At 40.4% G+C, this 18,301-nt stretch overlaps 1 protein-coding gene across 7 annotated transcripts in view; it reads right to left on the bottom strand.

Annotated features, from left to right (window-relative positions):
- CEMIP2 (cell migration inducing hyaluronidase 2) overlaps nt 1-18,301 on the bottom strand; it is a 93,919-nt gene that overhangs the window by 19,665 nt on the left and 55,953 nt on the right. For all 7 annotated transcript variants that reach the window (XM_053294017.1, XM_053294018.1, XM_053294016.1 and 4 more), the window contains 6 exons: nt 16,914-17,042; nt 13,559-13,647; nt 11,581-11,712; nt 10,679-10,714; nt 10,166-10,321; nt 261-438 (listed from right to left, as the gene is read on the bottom strand). In XM_053294017.1, coding sequence (XP_053149992.1) covers nt 261-438; nt 10,166-10,321; nt 10,679-10,714; nt 11,581-11,712; nt 13,559-13,647; nt 16,914-17,042 — 720 coding nt within the window. The remainder of the gene's footprint in view (nt 1-260; nt 439-10,165; nt 10,322-10,678; nt 10,715-11,580; nt 11,713-13,558; nt 13,648-16,913; nt 17,043-18,301) is intronic.

The following is an 18,301-nucleotide window of genomic DNA, read 5'->3' as shown; positions in this document are numbered from 1 at the left end:
TAACAAATAGAGTATCAAATACAAGAAATTTCTTTCTAAAAGTCACAAATCCATTGAGTATCAGATATCAGGATATAATGATGTTTGTTTGAGATAGTAACCTTACAGGACTAACAAGTCTCATTACAGCAAATCAATTCAGGAGGAAGAAAAGTGTGTTAAGAGGTAAGCAAGTACGCATAGAGTCTGAAAAAGGGGGGGGGGCATCTTCATTTATCTCTTCCCCATCTACAGAAAGCTGTTTCAACCGAAACACTTACATTTTCACCAAATTTCACAAGGGAAATATTGTTTTTTGGTGCCACTTGCCAAGTGTTTTTCAGTAGGAATCCAATTGCACTCGTGAATCTATCTGGAGTTGGCACAAAATTATTGAATGTACATTTACTAAGATGAATAGGTCCATCATAAATCTGAAATCCTCTGATTGGAAAAGTCCTGTAAAAGCACATACACCATTTAGAAATATTTTATCCATATAAACAGAGTACAGCTAGTGCAGCTGTTGATTTAGCAAAGTGAACTCCGTGGGACTAACTTCTGAGTAAACATACATAGGATTGAGTTCTAAAAATTAACTATGTATACCTTGAAATGCAATCAAGTTCAAGTCCTAAATCCATTGCATAGATCTTATACAATAGAGTGCTTTTGTTCTGTGTTCTATCTGAATAGCAAATAGCCCAACCACACATTTTCCAAATCTTTCGGCATCACACACGAAATATCAGATTGAGGACAGGTATCAAAGCAGCTCTTAATTCTCTCCCTCCCCACCTCCTGCTCTGCCTCTCCTGCTCCTTCTGTCCACATTCCAGGAGCTTCCAACCACTCGGCTATAATAGCCTTCACTCCCTCACTCCTCCTCCCTGTTTCATCCCAGATGCTGCCTTTACTGCCCAGGCAACCACTATTGTATTAAGATTTCAAACAACACATTTTATATTGGGCTTCTGCATTTTACAAATAAATTGTATCAATTCGTTTCAAAGGCCTTGCATCCATGTCTGTTGCTCTTCTGGGGGTACCTAATACTGACATTGCTTCTGACAAGGGATGTGCATGAATGGGTTCGTGCACTCCTGGAAGGTGAGGGAGATTACCTTTAAGGAGCAGGGAGGGTGCTCATCCCCACCCCACTGCATTTCCCCCACCAGTGCTCTCCCCAAAAAAGCTGGTGCAGGGTGGCAGTGTGCCTCCTTGCTGCCCTGGTCAGCATCGTACCGGAAGTGGTCAGTGCACGTGCACCAGTCACTTCCAATACGATGCTGACAAGGGCAGCAAGGAGGTCCGCTGCCGCCCCACACCAGCTATTTTGGGGAGAGCTCCAGCAGGGGAAATGCGGTGGGGCGGGAATGAGCACCCTCCCTGCTCCTCATAAGGTAATCCCCCCTGCCTCCGAACCAGTCCAAACACCGGACCTCCAAACCGATTTGTACAGATCCCTACCTCTGTCTCTGGACTGTGGTCTGTTTATTAATAATGCTTGCAAATTCAGTTTTGAGCACATTCTCCCAAGTTAGTAAAAAAGCATAGGTACACATAGGTGTAGTATACATGTGTGTGAGGAAGTGTGTTAATGATGGATCAGCACAGGAATCACACTACTGAATTAATGGACCTGAGATCCATAAAAAGCCTTTGTGTAAGCAAAGCAACCTTAAGACAGTCCTACACCCTATGACTGGAGTAGGAAACACCAGTATTATACTGCATTTCCCACAGCAAGAACATTAAGCAAGAGTGTCATCCATGTGTGTACATGCATCCCTAATTAGGCCAGTGTTCTCAGACACATCCAATCCCACCTATAGATGGATGCGCATAAAATGTAATTCATCCATAATTTGCTTGCTATGGAAAACTCCTTTAAAGTGTAGAACTGCCGTAAGTATATGATCCTGAGGTTAGCAATAGAGAATTTGGGAAAATTACATGCTCTTCCTTTGTTGGCTTATACATGTCCTATTAATTACATCAGTCCTATTGCAGGAAGTATTTATGCACACACAGTGGTCAACACCCTGACTAATGAAGCGCTTGAGCTTCTAGAGGATGCCATGGAAGGCCTCACATATGCCCGGAACCAGCCATGACTTGGTGTGTGGGCAATGAGGTTAATTTTCAGCACATTATTGCATTAAAATTTATTATTAAAAATATTTATGAAAGTGAGGGGCAGAGGGTTGGAGTCAGGAAAGGCAAGGGGAAAGCAGGATAGTGTCAATGGGCAGGATCTGGTCTCAAGCAACCAACTGCATTGAGTTGCTGGTGCTCCTCAGGAGGATGGGCCAAGAGTTCTTCAATGCTCCTACTGTTGCTGCACGATATTTCATCCTGAGGGCCATGAAAAAAAGTCCCCATGGGCCAGATCTGGCCCATGGGTCTTATGTAATGCAGGCCTGGTCTAAAGATTTGTGTGCCATTCTGTTCGCTTCATTAGTCAGGTTGTCAAACAGTTTTTATAATATAGACAGAGAGATAGATCGGGAGAGCAGTACTGGTGAAAGACTCGCAAGTTAGGCTGCAATCTGCAACACATTTGCTTTAAAGTGATTTCACTGAAGCAGGACTATTTCTAAGTCCCAAATAGGTATTGTTTGGTACCTCATCCGAGATTTGGTTTTTCTTTGTAGAGAAATTTAAGGCAGACTGGTATATGGATAGTAGGAGCATCAATTTTGTTATTATTATTAATTTTTTACTTTTACAGTTTTATATATCTATTTAGAGTTGGTTCAAAGAATTCAGATTAATATACACAAATTGTAATGAGAATCATTGTATTTGCCTTGCTTATTTTATTTTATTTTTCCTTTTTTCCTAATGTCTCATTTGTATTTCTGATAAAACAATAAAAATATTATTTTAAAAAGAGAAATTTATTGTGTAAAGAAAATTATGGAATATAACATGAACTTCTGGCTGTCATCCAGACTTACAGTAGGTTTCATACACCCAACAACATTACGTGCATGCAACAGGAGTGGGGCAGTCTGTCTGATTATACCTTTTCTCTGCAGCTTGATAAGACCTCCTGAAAATATGTCCCCAAGGGTCATGAGACTATAGAACATATTTTCTGGAAGCACACAAGGTAAAGGAGGCATTGGCAAAAATTACCCTTCTATTGCGTGAGTGCAACATTAGTCACCTTGTCCACCATTAGTCTATACCGCCCTGAGCCATTTTTGGAAGGGCAGCATAGAAATCGAATGAATGAATGAATGAATGAATGAATGAATGAATGTTAGCTCCAAAATCAAACAGTTGCTTACTTTATTGTATCAAATTAGAAGTTCCAGCTTTGAACTTACACTCATTAGATTCTACCCATTTCTCCAGGCTCCACAGCACTAATTAATATGGCAGTTAATATGACACTAATTAATAATGTCGGAAGTGAGGTAGAGTGGGGAAGCTATATATTAACAGGTTGCTTGCCTGTAACTGATTATCTTTGAGTGGTCATGTACATTCACAATACTGTGCGCCTACACAGCAACCTCGCAGATAAATTCTCAAGCTCCTTGAGGTGTTCCAGCCCTGTCCTTTGTGCTCAGTGTTACTGTCAACTTTGGCTGTTGAGTGCTCAATGCTCATTTCCTGGACAGCCACCCTGAGCTGACAAGCAATCCTACAAGGACTAGAAAGGTAAGTTAGATAGGTCAGTAACAGTACTGCAGTGGGGTTGGATGGGAGGATCATGTAAATGTACAAGGATCACTCAAAGATCACCAGTTATAGGTAAGCAACCTGTTTATCTTTGTCATGATCCACTGTACATTCACAATACTGGATGATTAGCTGGCTTACCCCTGGGAGGTGGGAGCAGTGATGTCACTGCAGTACTCTCGAGTACTGTCCTCTCAAAATTCATCTCAGCTGCAGACTGTATGTCCAGTACTGTATGGGCTGGTCCGATGCCCATATAGCTGCTTTACAGATTGCTGCTGCTGGGGTACCTGATAACCTATTCTTGTGGAGTGCGCTTTGATAGACAATGGGGGTTTAATGCCTTGTTTTCTGTAAGCAAACACAATTAATTTGACCAACCAATGAGAGAGTCTTAGTCCAGAAATTGATTTGCCTATATTCTTTCCCTTGTATGAAATGAACAGTTGTGTGCCCTTTCTGAAGTTCCTAGATCAATCTAGATAGTAAAAGAGAACCTGGCAGGACAACGAGCAGTTCCCTTAAGGATCCGGTAAGGAGCTTAAGGTTCCCTTAAGTACATGTTTGCGAGGGCTCCCAGGTGCAAGTGGTAACCAGGGAATTAATTATTGTTAAAAAGGTACCTCCCGCCACCCCTCACTGACCCTCCTGGCACTGCTCAGAACACTCAAAACATTCTGACTCTGAATGAGTTCATTCTGTTCCAAGCTCAAAACAGGCCCTTCATTTGAAGGGTATTCTGTTTTTAGCTTGTAAAACTCAAAATGGCCCTTTTTGAGTCGGAATGTTCTGAGCTTGGAATATTCTGCACATCCCTACTGTATACCAAGGCTGTATTCAGGATAGAATCTCATATAGGGTGTTAGACCTAAGGGTCAGCAGCTCACTTGACTCTATGCACCATCATGATAACGACCAAAAAGGCAGAACCACTGAAGTGACACTAAAAGTTCAAAAGGTCCTCAGTCAGAGCTGAAAGTACCAATGACAGATTGTACTGGTTTCTTAGATGGCAGACAGAAATTGTTTAATCGTTTAAGGAATCTCTTTGCGTCCAGATGTGAAAACACAGACTTTGAGTCCCACCCTGGATGCTCAGCAGAAATTGCTGCCAAATGCACCTTCAGGGAGGCACTGGTCAGCCTTTTCCCTTTCAAATCTGTCAGAATGAAGCAGTACTTCATTCCAAACTTGTCATATCATTGCTGCAAAAAGGGTCAAAATCGTTTTGGAAAAATCTTTTGGAAAATGTTTGGAAAATCTTCTCCACTTAGTCATAGTTTCTTCTCGTGGATTCTCTCCTCACATTTACCAGAATTCTGTCTGTTAGTTTATTCATCAGGCAAACTAACTTCAGAACTTATTAACTGTGGTGCAGAATCTTTCCCTGATTCTTAAATAGTAAATTCTGGCACTAAGGCAGACATTGGTAATGTTGCTTGGACAAAATGTAGCAGCATTGAGAACCAGGTCTAATGAGGCCACCGTGGTGTCACAAGGATGCAGCTGGTTTTTTATACTACAATTTTGTTTGTTATTGGAATAAAACAAAACCAATAAATTTGTTGTTATTGGAATCAGAGAATCAGAGAAAACATATCAGACTGTCCTTCCAGTACATCTGAAATGCACACACACACATCCTCCCACCCACGGACTGGGGTCAAAGTCCAGCCCTTGAACAGTACCGAGGGAACTTGTGATTTGATGGGGAAAGATCTATTTCTGGGTGGCCCAAATCTTTCAAAATCTGTGTTAAATATTTCCAGGTCAGTTCTATTCTCATTCTAGGATTCAACTGTTTCTCCTGCTCAACTGGCACACTGTCCATCTGCCTTATATGTAAGGCAACTGCAAATATTCCCTGTGTTATGCACCAATTCCAATCTGTACACTCAGGTTGCCTGCCATACCTTGTTCCTCCCTATCAATTTACATAGGCTATTGTTGCGGTGTTATCCATAATCAAATGGACCACCTTGCCATGTAATATTGGGAGAAACTATTTTGCCACAAGTTTTAGAAAATAAATCTGTAGATCTCTTTGTAGAGTGCTTCAGAGGCCTTGTGATCTTTTGTCCCAAAATGAGCTCCCTAATCCAGCACTGACACATCTGCAGTCCCTGTCATCAACTGTACTGGAGGTTGAAATGGAATCCCCTGGCTGAGGTTCTTTTCTTTTGACCACCACTCCAGAGTTTTAAAAATCTTTTGTGGGATTTCCAGCAATGTAAGTAGGCCATTGTAATTCGGCTGGAACTCTTGCTTCGTGTAACGTACTTCCCAACATACTCAAGTCTCTGAACTGGAGTCAGTTTTTATTTCTTCCAATTTACTTAGACTCCGAGATCTTGTAGTAGAAGTTGCAGCATGTACTGAATTTGAGACCAGAGATCAGTTTTGCACATACCTGTCATTAGCCAGTCATTTAAATACAAATACATCCAAACACAAATACATCTGTATACCCAGTGTTCTGAGGAATGCAATGACTATATGCATGCACTTTATAAACACTCTTGGAGCTGGACTCCGCCACTGTGAATACATAAATTGTTGGTGGCATTGTCAAATACCTATATGGAAGAAGGCAACTTTCAGATCTAGTGTTGCCAGCCACTCCTCTCTTATCAACAAGGAAGAATGCCTTGCAATATGATCATTCTGAATTTCTTGGTAAGTAACGAAGTCCTTCAGACACCTTGTCTAAAATAGGTTATATTCCTCCATTTCTCTTTGAACTATGGAAGCATCTGGAGTAAAACCACTCCCAGAGGTTTTTGCATTTTACTGGTTCTATTGCATCCTTCTTCAGCAAAGTCTTTACTTCCTCTTTGAGAGTAGGGAGTGTGTTTGTTTTTATACCTGTAAAGATGGGTTTCTTGAAAATTCTATTGCAAAACCTAAAGTTTCAGTGCTCAGCACTCAAACATCTGATGCTATTAAACACCCGAAGTAGCCAGTCTTATTGAAGTGTTGCTGCTTCTCGATTGCAAACTCAGAAAGTTGTCAAAGATATACCCTGTTTTTGACTTTGTTGCCGCTTTAGCCTCTGTCCATGACCTTTTAAAGCCTACTTTCCAGTAGGCTTATGAGAGCACCCGGCATTCTCTGTGTGTCTGTCCGTGTGTGTGCCTCCCACCCGCAACTTCACAATGCCTGGACCAATATGAACCAAATTGGGTACAGTTGTAGAGATGCATAGGGTTACCTCAACAGCATAGTTTGTGATTATGTCATCCACGCCAATTCAAGATGGTGAATGCATCAACTTTTGAGGTGCAAGTGGGCTAACTTGTGAATTGCTTAACTGATTTGAACCAAATTTGCTATAGCTGTATGGACACATAGGGACACCTCAATGGCATAGATTGTGACGATGTCATTCACCCCAATTCAAGATGGTCGACACAAACCTCTGAGGCACAAGTGCACTAGCTTGAGGACTATCTAACCGATTTGAACCAAATTCGGTACAGTTGCAGTGAGTGAGTGAGTGAGTGAGATCTCAGTGGTGTAGTTTGTAATATCATCCACCCCGATCCAAGATGGCGGACGCATGAACATTTGAGGTGTAAGAGATCTAACTTGTGGACCTTAATCTGCACCAAATTTAGTCCAGTTGTAGAGACAGTGAAAGGAAAGTAGAAGATTAGTTCTTACTAGAACTTGTTTTTGCTGTGATCGAAACTGGCATCTAAAATCTTTATCTGAATTGTGGTCTCTGTTGGCCCAAGCCCTAGCTCTTATCTCCATCAAAAAGGCAGATGTTCAATTTTCTCCTTCATATCAATTTGTAAATTACAGGATCTCAGCCAAGCATGCCTATTCGTTGCAATTACACCAGCCAAGGTCTTGGCTTAGCACTATGCTAGATGTTTTGCTGTGCTCAATCGCTGTGTGCTTACATCTACAGATACTGCATATGTTCCACGGATTCTCTGATGCATTCTTCAGCTCTTCACTGAACTGTTCCCTGATAATGAGATTGTACTTTGTCATATATGCCATGTGGATATCTTACAGCCAAAGGATGGATATCTTACAGCCAAAGAACTCACAGGTAGAATCATCTCCCCATTGCATTGAGTTTTCTACCCTCCTTATCAGTGGGAGTAGAGTGTTTTCTCCCAGTTTTACTCCCTGTAGCACAATCTACAGCCAGGGTGTCTGGAGGAAGGTGTTTCAACAGAAAGGAGCAGTCAGCCTCCTGTATTCTGTAGAGATTTTCTAGCATCTTGGAGGTAGATGATATTGTGAACAGGCTTTGCTATGCACATTATCCTGATTACATTAGCACTGTAGGGAAGAGCAGACGGTTCTGCTTAAGTTGATACAAAATCATAAACAGGTTCCTTGATTTCAGTCGTTTGTTTTCTCTGTGTTCTAGTCAGTACATGGTACAATGCTGAGAAAATGTTTGTGAACCCCCTAGGATGGTCTGTATGTTGGCACAATTCTTATTCAAAACATGATTAGATTCTAAGCTAAGCTTATCAGCTCCCTGATGACAGGAAGGCAACCCTATTGGATAAGTAACTCAGACAAAATGGATATATTCTGAATATTCATTTAACAGAAAGAGTCAACAACAAACACCCTGGTGTGAAAAAGTATTGGTGAGCCCTGCATTCAGTAACTGGTGGCACCTCCTTGATCAGCCGTAACTGCAACTAAATTTGTTCTGTAACTGGTGATCAGTCTTTCACATCAGCCTGGAGAAATCCTGGCCCATTCTTCCGTACAAAACTGTTTAAGGTCTGTGACATTTAAGGGCTTCTTGCACACATAGTTTGCTTCAGGTCTTTGTCATATTTCAACAGTGTTTAGGTGGGGACTTTGACTTGGCCACTGCAAAACATGAAATCTCTTCATTCATTCTGTGGTAGACTTGCTCGAATGTTTAGAATCATTGCCTTGTTACATGATCCACTTCCGGCTCAGAACTTCAATTCATAGACAGATGGCCTGACATTGTCCTTTAGAATTTTCTGATTAGCAGCTGAATTCATGTTTCCATCAATGATGGCAAACCATCCAGGTCCTGATACAGCAAAGCAGCCTCAAATCATGATGCTTCCACCACCATGCTGGACAGTCGGGATAAAATTCTTACTTTGAAAGGCAGTTTTTGCCAAACGAAACATTTGCTATTGTGTCCAAAGTGTTCAGGTTTTGATTATATTGACCCCATTTTGGATGATTCTGGAAATCTGGATGACCCACAAAGCTTCTGGAATGATCTTCAATGGACAGATGGATCAAAAATTGATTTTTTGGACACAATCACAAACGTTTTGTTTGGAGAAAATCTGTGATGGATAATTTCAGATCACAATCGTTACATCAAATAAATGAATGAATGAATGAATGAATGCTGTTAGGAACAGAGAAATCACGAGTCAGTCTGAAAGTGAAGCCCAAAATATCTTATATAATGTAGTTTACCAATATTTCTCTTGTCTCAGTTAGAAACCAAGCTGATCAGAGGACGCAAGTCCTGACAAGGAGTACGCGACCATTGTTAGAAAGGAATTGAGCATCGAGCACTCCAAATATTAAAGTTAACAGTCACACTGAGCATGAGGAGAGGGGCTAGAGTGCCTTGAGAAGCTTAAGAATTCTATCCACGAGGCTCCTGCACAGGCGGATTACCCAATATTGTGCATATACAGCAGATCACAACAAAGATCTATTAGGTCAGCAAGAAATTATGGAACTGGAGCAGCAGAAAGGCTTGTTCTTATGTGCCCTTCTTAAAAGGTACCTGCCAATTATTCCAAAAGTATCATGATATAAGCTGCTTACCAACTTGGCAGGTAACAGATTTTTTATTTTTTTTTTAGGAAGTGGGTATTCTTAAAGGTTAGCATGAAATTTAGTTCATCATCATGACAGGAACATGAAGCTAGCAACTGACTACATACACCACTCACAAATTTGAGCACAGAGTTTCTAAAGATATGTTTCATTTCATTTGACAGAATGTAAATGTTTAAAGATTAAAACTAGTTGCCAATTTTTGATCATGATGATGAAATAAAAGGCGTTAAGAGTAACTTTAGGAACTAAATGAGTTGTGTGTGTTTACGTACATACGTACGTACACACATGTACATATTCAAATGTGTGGATGAATGTTTGTTCTAGCATAAAGAGGTTCAGTAGTGAATCAGGGTATGAGGGAGCTGTTCCTGCATCCTGATTAAGGGAAAACTGTGCCTTCCAGGAGGAAATTACAAGGTTTGCATATTCAGAATTGAAAGACAGTATATGTAAGCTTCTAAAGAAATATTGAATGCATCTTTAGTTTTGTTTAAAAATAAAGTATTGCCATAATGCCTCGGTTCAAGGCATGGGGAAAAGACCTGGAGGTAAAAATCAGGTTTAATCTAAATATAAAGCTTGGGATTTATTGTTTATTCCATATGGAGAGGGAAAATATTATGCTTCTGGAAGAGCCACACTGTTCCAGGCACTGTATGCTTACCGGTTTCTAGGCAGAGTGCGAGATTTACTGTATGCTCCTCCAATTCCCCAGTATTTGTTTTGGCCACCTGCAAAGCCATAATTCTTGCTTTCACCAACAAATAGGGATTCTGAAACTTTCTGGCTGGAGCCTTCATCACTTGGGAAGCTTCCATCACTATCAAAAATAAACCCAGAGATTACTTTCAGCAATGGTTCTGCAGCAGGAGCACTAGGATGGTTGTCTGACTCTCCAAGAGGCAAGCAGCATTTTTGCCTAGTTTGCATTAACAAAGCAAAGCTCTTTTCTTAGAAGTTCTAAATATCAGTATTTTTCATGGTCACAAGTCTGTAACTCATCAAGCACTGGAACTGAAGTTCAGGACAACATTCTGGACTCCTGGCTCTAAAGAAATACTTCAATAGTTTTGATTGTTGTCTCAAGTCATTAGAATGGCACCAAAATCTTAGAGAGAATAACCCATCAGAGCTCTTAAACGGATACCAAAATGCAGAAATTAAAAGTAACACAAACCTGGCAAAGGTTAAACCTATTCCATTATCAGCAAACCTAGAAGAGAGGGGGAAAAATAACTACTTGAAAAAATTTTTAATCCTCAGACAGCACACAAACAGAATAAGTTATTTTGATGGAGTATACCAGCAACTACACCAGCACACCACACGCCATGACATTATGTTACATTACAACACAAGTGTGTTTCGAGTCAGACAATAAGTTAATAAAAACAAAACAAAAAGAAACATGTGCTTTGCAAAAGTAAAAAATATACAATTTCAAAATAGTGCAGGTTAAATTGTGATCTTCTGTATATTTATGCAGAAACAAGTTCCACTAAATTCAATGCACTTTAATCATGAGTACAAATGGAAAGGATTGCAGCCTAAATATCTAAGGCTGCAATCTTATGTACACTTATCTAGAAATCCCCACTGAACACCACGGACTTACTGCTGAGTACACATGTACAGGACATATGAGTACAAATAGCATATAGAAGAATGAGAACAAGGATGAAAAAGCATCTGACAAAAGTTAGGATTTTTAGGAGTGCCTTTAGGACAAAAGCTAAGATTTGTAAGACTGCCTTTATAAGTCTGGAAATGTGTTATATTTGTATAGTTTTTAGAAACGTCTATGTAATGCCACTCAATTAACAACCACAACCAACACCACCTTTATTTGCTTCATGTCTATTCTGGGCTTTGCCCCAAATTCATATTAAATTCCCATCTAAGTTTGAAAAGACATTCCTTTGTTTTGAACAATGCAGTAAGGCAATAACTCTTAATGAACTCCAATAAGTGTTATTTTTATGCCTAGAAATTAACAGTACAAAGATTTACAGGTGCAGTTAGCTACTGCAACTCTGCTTAAAACAACAATTTCCTTTATACTTGCCCTCTAACACCTACCCAGAGTTCTGAATGATGATGTCTCCTCCTCTGATCCAAGCCCCATGATCATTATTTTTATAAGCAATTAGTCGATCTATCAAAGCAGCAACCCGGGGCTTTTCAGGATCTGCATCTTGGTGAGGTCGAAATCTTACATTTTTAAGAAAGGAGAGATGGGGGTCAGAAATAGCTCTAATACAAAACTCTCTATCTCCATTATAGCTCTATTCAGACATTATGCTGTACAAGCGAACAGAGGCATTTACACTCATATATATTTTTGTGCCTGTATTTGTGTTCATTTGAAAATTGAACCTAGGTACAAGCCCCTCAAATATATGAACAACGTAACATTAATAACTAACTGTGTACACTGTAAACTCATTGTATGAGTGTTGCACATAATGTGTGAATAAGGCTTATATCTCTCTATGCAAACTATATATACTTCTGTATATACTGCTCAGCACACATCAGCTAATGTGCAGAGAAAAGGGTAATGTGTTTGAGTTGTGAAGCTAAAAAGCTTGCTTGCATTTGGCTTAGGACTGAGTGAGCCTAATTGCCTTACCACGAAGGGCTCTATAGTAGTTTCAAACTGCAAAAGACAGGAATGTGCTGAGACAGGCAATTGAAGGGTTTAACATTGTTTTAGTTCTTGAGAGAATTTCAGCTGCAGTCACTGCTTCTTGAACATTTCCTCTTTTCTTGATGAAAAGGCAAGAAAGGCAAGGAGAGAGTTGGAAATAATCAAGGGCCAGTTAACTCCTAGCACAAAAATTCAGTGGTGGTTCAAATGTCTCTATAAAAGCTCTACACAGGTGAATGTCATATCCTCAGATATACAAGCCAAGTCCCTGATAGTAGGGATGTGCATGAGTCACTTCAGCAGCTGTGGACGGGGCAGGGAAGAGTTCCTTTAAAAAGGAGGAACACAGGTCCTTTCCTGCTCCACCACTACCCCACCACTCATCTGGGGCTGGTGTGCAAAGAACTGCGCATGGCTGCGTCCCTATTCCTAGAAACCTGTGTGCAGTGTCAGCACACACGGACACCACACATACATGGCAGTCGTGTGCATGCCAACACCGTGCTCAGGATGCTGCAAAAAGGGAAGCAGCCACGCACAGTCTTTTGCGTACCAGCACTGGTCCTGGATGAGAAGTGGAATGAATGGTGGCGGAGCAGGTGTTCCTCCTTTTTAAAGGAATCGATCCCCACCCTACCGGATTGGCTCGGCTGTGCCCACCTGACCCAGTTCAGCGCTCCCATCCTGAGGCACTGAACCAGTTTGTGCACATCCCTACCTGATAGGGATTTTTACATCCTCGGACACACAAGCCAAATGGGGCTCTGAACTACCTCTTTCTATACAGTAATATCAATCTAAAAACAAATATGCCAATAACTACCAATTCAACAGACAGGCACACACCAGACTGGGGAGTGTGTGTGTGTGTGAGGAACTAGGAGGACTGCAGATCTATACATAGACATGTACCAGTGAGGGAAGTAGGAGAAACAACTTGAAGAATTCAGTTATCAGCAAGATGAAAACGGGTGAAATGTTGTGAACTTGCTGCAAGATCCACATAAAACTGGATTTGAGGGGGTTCAATGTGCAATTTGCTCAGAGACTAAAGTTGAGAGGAGAGCTGGTCTGGTGGTAGCAAGCATGACTTGTCCCCATAGCTAAGCAGGGTCTGCCCTGGTTGCATATGAATGAGAGACGATGTGTGAGCACTGGAAGATATTCCCCTCAGGGGATGAAGCTGCTCTGGGAAGAGCAGAAAGTTGCAAGTTCCCTCCCTGGCTTCTCCAAGATAGGGCTGAGAGAGATTCCTTCCTGCAACCTTGGAGAAGCTGCTGCCAGTCTGTGAAGACAATACTGAGCTAGACAGACCAATGGTCTGACTCAGTATATGGCAGTTTCCTATGTTCTAAACAAGGAGAGAATGCTTTTGCTTGATCATTTCTTGCACAGAATATAGTCTACCTTGGACTATTGTCCAAACACAGATACTCCCTTGGATCTTCAGAACTTGCATTGGTGGTTTTGACACCTTTATCAATGAATAATCCAGCCTGCAATACATGAGAAAAGTGAGAGATTAATTCTCTCTGTCTTCAATTACAAGAAACCAATATAGAGATCTGTGTGTCGCGGTATTGTGCACATTCTCTTGCAGCTCTTAATTATACTTATTTACTATAAAGAAACTAAAGAGAAGAGGATCTGGAAGCCTTCACAGAAGAAATCAAGGAATTACTATGTTCTACAGCAGGAATGAAACATCCCAGAATATCTCACCCTTAGGAGGTCAAAGTCAAAGGCAGATCTATTGATATTCTCTCTTTGAACTAGATACAAGGCTAATGACAAAGTTAAAAGCTATGTCATCACTAAACAGAAACACCATTTAGATTTTGAAGGCTCATTTGCCTTTGGGGCAAAATCCAGCTAACTGACATCATTAACATGATTGCTTCTACTCAGTCAAAGATACAATGCTTTTTTTTTTTAAGAAACAGAAAAGGAAATATGCTAACAAACTCAAGATTATTTCATTTGATATAAATCATTAGGAGTTCAATACTGATGTCAAAGGTCAATTCAATGCTCATTACAGAAATTAAGACTCCTTCCAAGAACATCAGATTATTATTATTATTATTTATTATTAAGTGGCCAGCGACTTACTATTCAGAATACAGGAGACTCTCTTTATCCACGGTTTCATGGATTGCGGTTTCATGTATCCAGGGATAGGTCATAAAGGCCCAGTTTCTTTATCCGTGGCATGAAATATAGGCAGTTTTCTAGGGATGTGCACAAATTGAGATCCAAGCACAGATTTGAAGCTGAATCGGTTCATGGGGTGAGTGACACCTTTAGAAGTGCTCTTCCGCTGCTCCATGCAGCTTTCTTGTGCTGCAGGGGCACACACCACCCGCCTAGCAGCCCATGCGCACTGGCAGCCTCCACACCCACAGCAGCTCTTGTGCAGCAGGTGCACACACATGGCCTCTGAGCACACAGGGATTCATGCACATATCTACTAGGGATGGGCCCGGACCGGTCCGGAGGCCATTCTAAAGGCCTTCGGATCGGTCCGGACCTGAGTGGTTCGGTTCGGGGGTAGCTTTAAGAGCGGCGGGAGGGTTTACTTACCCCTCCCGCCGCTTTCCAGCTCTGGCACCGTAATGTTAAGAGTAATTGGGGCAGCAGGATACCTCCCTGCCGCCCCTTCCCCACTGTTGCTCTAAAAAACTCCCAGTAGTCCTTTGCGCGCGCGCACAAAGGACTACTGGGAGTCAGCGGGGAAGGGGCGGCAGGGAGGTATCCTGCTGCCCCAATTACTCTTAACATTACGGCGCCAGAGCTGGAAAGCGGTGGGAGGGGTAAGTAAACCCTCCCGCCGCTCTTAAAGGTACCCCCCACCCCAGTGCCGGACCGCAGTTGGCGGTTCCGTGCACACCCCTAATATCTACCATTTTTGTCTATCTGCGGTTCCCAAGTGTCAGGAAATGACTTCTGATGTCATTTCGCCTGCCATTTTGTGGCTCTTTAAAAAAAAATACTTAAATTTAAAAATAAGAGGATTTGGGCATTCCTGGAGAACAAGGTACTATGCTTTTCTACCTTTCCCTACCTTTTAGGAGGTTTTTTCCCCAGAGCAAGGAACCTAACCATTCTCATTGACTCATGTTTTCGTTATTCATAGTTTCATTATCCACTGGAATTGGCGGGAACGGAACCCTTGCAAATAACAAGGGCCACCTGTATTACTTGTTCTGCTTCTGATTGGCTCCGAAAATCTTACAGTGGAGACCCAAAGGCAGCACATAACATTTCGTAAATGTCCTCAAACATTAGCTACAATTTAGCCTTAGGTGTTTTTCTTCATGATAATAGGTTTGCAGTCTGGGCTGATCCTGGTAAAGTGTACCCTTCTCCCCACTCCAGCCATGCTTGGGCCCCACTTGTAGGAAGGAAAAGCCTTTGTCCATACCAATTAAACATTAGTCAGCCATCCCACATGTGAGCCACAGCACCCTAGGCTACTTAGTAAAAACTGCAGAACTAAATTCTAGAACTCCATCTTCTTCTTAAGTAACCATCTCAAAGAAGCAAGGAAATTATGTATCATGCCCAAGGACTGAAATGTGTTTATAGCTAAAAACGCAAGCCAGGAACAATAGATAAGTGAAGGTTATCCTGTAACCTCTTTACATTCCAAACCCACCTATGCTTATCTAAAATTATATGAAACCTTTCTTTGGGGTGACTGATGTTGGAAGGACACCAAGATGTTTCTGGAAGAACACCAGAAGCCAGTTGGAAAGAAGACAGAGAACTAGATGGGGGATTATTCCATTGTTAAGTAATTATGGTCAATCATTTTATATAATCAAGGATGATTTTGCGGGGCCTTTTGTGCCTGCTCTGTGTCCTCACGAGCAGATCATGCAGTGCCTTTCTCAAGATGCCTAAATGGCCAGTGGGACTAATTCTGAGGGAGATACAACTGATTGCAGTTGATAAAAGACATTTATTATTATCAATTATTATTATTGTTGTTGTTCTTTACACAGTTAGACAGATGCTATTGACTGGTTTGTTTTATCCAGACATCGAGTCCTTCCCATGGACCTGGGATAGCTGAATTTTATTATCAATATTGTTGCTGTTATTATTATAGATATTGTCACAGAATATAGGCTGTTCCCAGTAAAGTTGCTTTTTGTAATTGGCTGGTGGTGATTTCTGTGGCCCCTATGGTGTTGAGCTGCTCTTCAAGGTCTTTTGGAATTGCACCTAGGGCGCCAATTACTACTGGGATTATTTTGGTCTTCTTCTGCCACAGCCTTTCAATTTCAATTTGTAGATCTTTGTATTTTGTTGTTTTTCTAAAATTATTATTATTATTTAGATTTCCATACTGCCCTTCCAAAAATGGCTCACAGTGGTTTACACAGAGAAATTTGTAAATATAAAGCAATAAATAGATGCGATGTTGCTTAACAAAACAATCTGATATTTATCCCTTCTAACCTTTCACTACAGAATATTCCTGACATCAGTGACATCAACACATATACACGTATATAAATGCAAACACAAAGACACAGGTTAACATCAGGTGTGCGTATAACTAAAAATACCAGCCTTCAAAAGGATTTAGCAGCACACATTTTCACACTTTTATATGTATAATAAGTATCTTAAGAAGTATGACTGTGTTAAATTATTATTTTTCTGGCCAAGTAATTAACTGGAAGCCTAGTTTCAATTTACTTTAGACTGCAAACCATAGATAATATTGCAACTTATCGGCCTCATCATTTACCTTAAAGTTGGAATGAACCTTGTTGTTATAGAAAATTCCAAGTGGGCTGAGTTCAGCTTTGGTTTCAGAAAATAATCCATATGATTCTCCTGTAGACACCTTATGAAATACATACCATATTCCAGCATCCTTAAAATAAAAGAGAATAAACTTAGTCATTGCAGGTCAATCTGTATTCTAACAAAGTGACACCATCATTATGTGCTCTCTCTCTTCCCAGCTATACCATTTAAATAAGTTGAAAATAACTATTTTAAATGAAAAAATTGACTAAAGTAAACAATGGGCTCTACAAAGTACTGGCTATTTTAGGATTGTTAATATGCATCCTTTGGTTTTCTCCTTCAAAAGGATAGAGGACAGCAGTCTTTAATGTCTGCTTCCTTCCATGGAATAAAGCAGAAAGACTGGCTCTGGGGAGCTAATCCAGTCCAGGATTAACCCTTTCTAAAAATTGCCTCGAGGAACACCCAGAGTTAAGGCACTGACTAGCAAGAAAAAACAAAACAAAACTCCAGTTTCATAAGCTTTCTTTCATCTTTTGCATCTTAAAAGCTATTATAATATTCATTGATCAGTTCTTAATCTTCTCTCTGGATTATTTAAATATTTTTACATCTTAGATGGCAAAACAGTCATGCTTACCTTAAAATATAGTGTATATTTATACAGTCCCCCCAAAAAACCCATTTTTGTTTGGCTATGCCACCACACTGCCCATTTTGTCAATGCTCCTGCCTAGCATTCCTATAAACTGTCCCGTTAATTTCAGTGGGACTACTCATGGGTAATTTAGATTGGATTTCACCCTACATAATTCCCAATACACTTAGGCACTGAATTCCAGTTTCATTAAGCACCATACTTGCAAATACTACAACGTAGTTAGAGTAAAATAATTGTTATGAAGTAATACTGTAAATGTTTATTACTGCATTATTAGATTGCTCAGCATGCTGATTATATGAGCAAACAACAATAAAGCATCAAAAGAACTTTCAAAGGAATCCTGCTCAATCCAGCAGCACCAAGAATATGCAAACACTCAGAAATGTTTAACATACTACTTGAAACTGAATTCATGGACTTTGATTTAATTAAAGATAATGTATCTGCTTTGGAAAAGAGATTTTACATTACATTTGACCCAACACAATTCTACTGGCTTATAAACAATAACAACTTGAAGAATATGTTGCCAAAGTAAGAAATGTTTTTCCACAAAAAGCACAATCTCCAAAACAGGGATTATAAAGTTTTCTGAACAAAATACACTTAGCATCTTTTGTGCATATGATGATGCTATGCTGGTTTAAATATAAGGGAAAAGGTTAGTCAGATGCAGACACACATTATAAAAATATGCTCGTCTTGTCAGCCATCATGCC

This window comes from Hemicordylus capensis, chromosome 2 (genome assembly GCF_027244095.1).
Source record: "Hemicordylus capensis ecotype Gifberg chromosome 2, rHemCap1.1.pri, whole genome shotgun sequence".
NCBI lineage: Eukaryota > Metazoa > Chordata > Lepidosauria > Squamata > Cordylidae > Hemicordylus > Hemicordylus capensis.
Note: the sequence above shows the minus strand (reverse complement) of the source record. Positions and strands in the feature narration are given on the sequence as shown.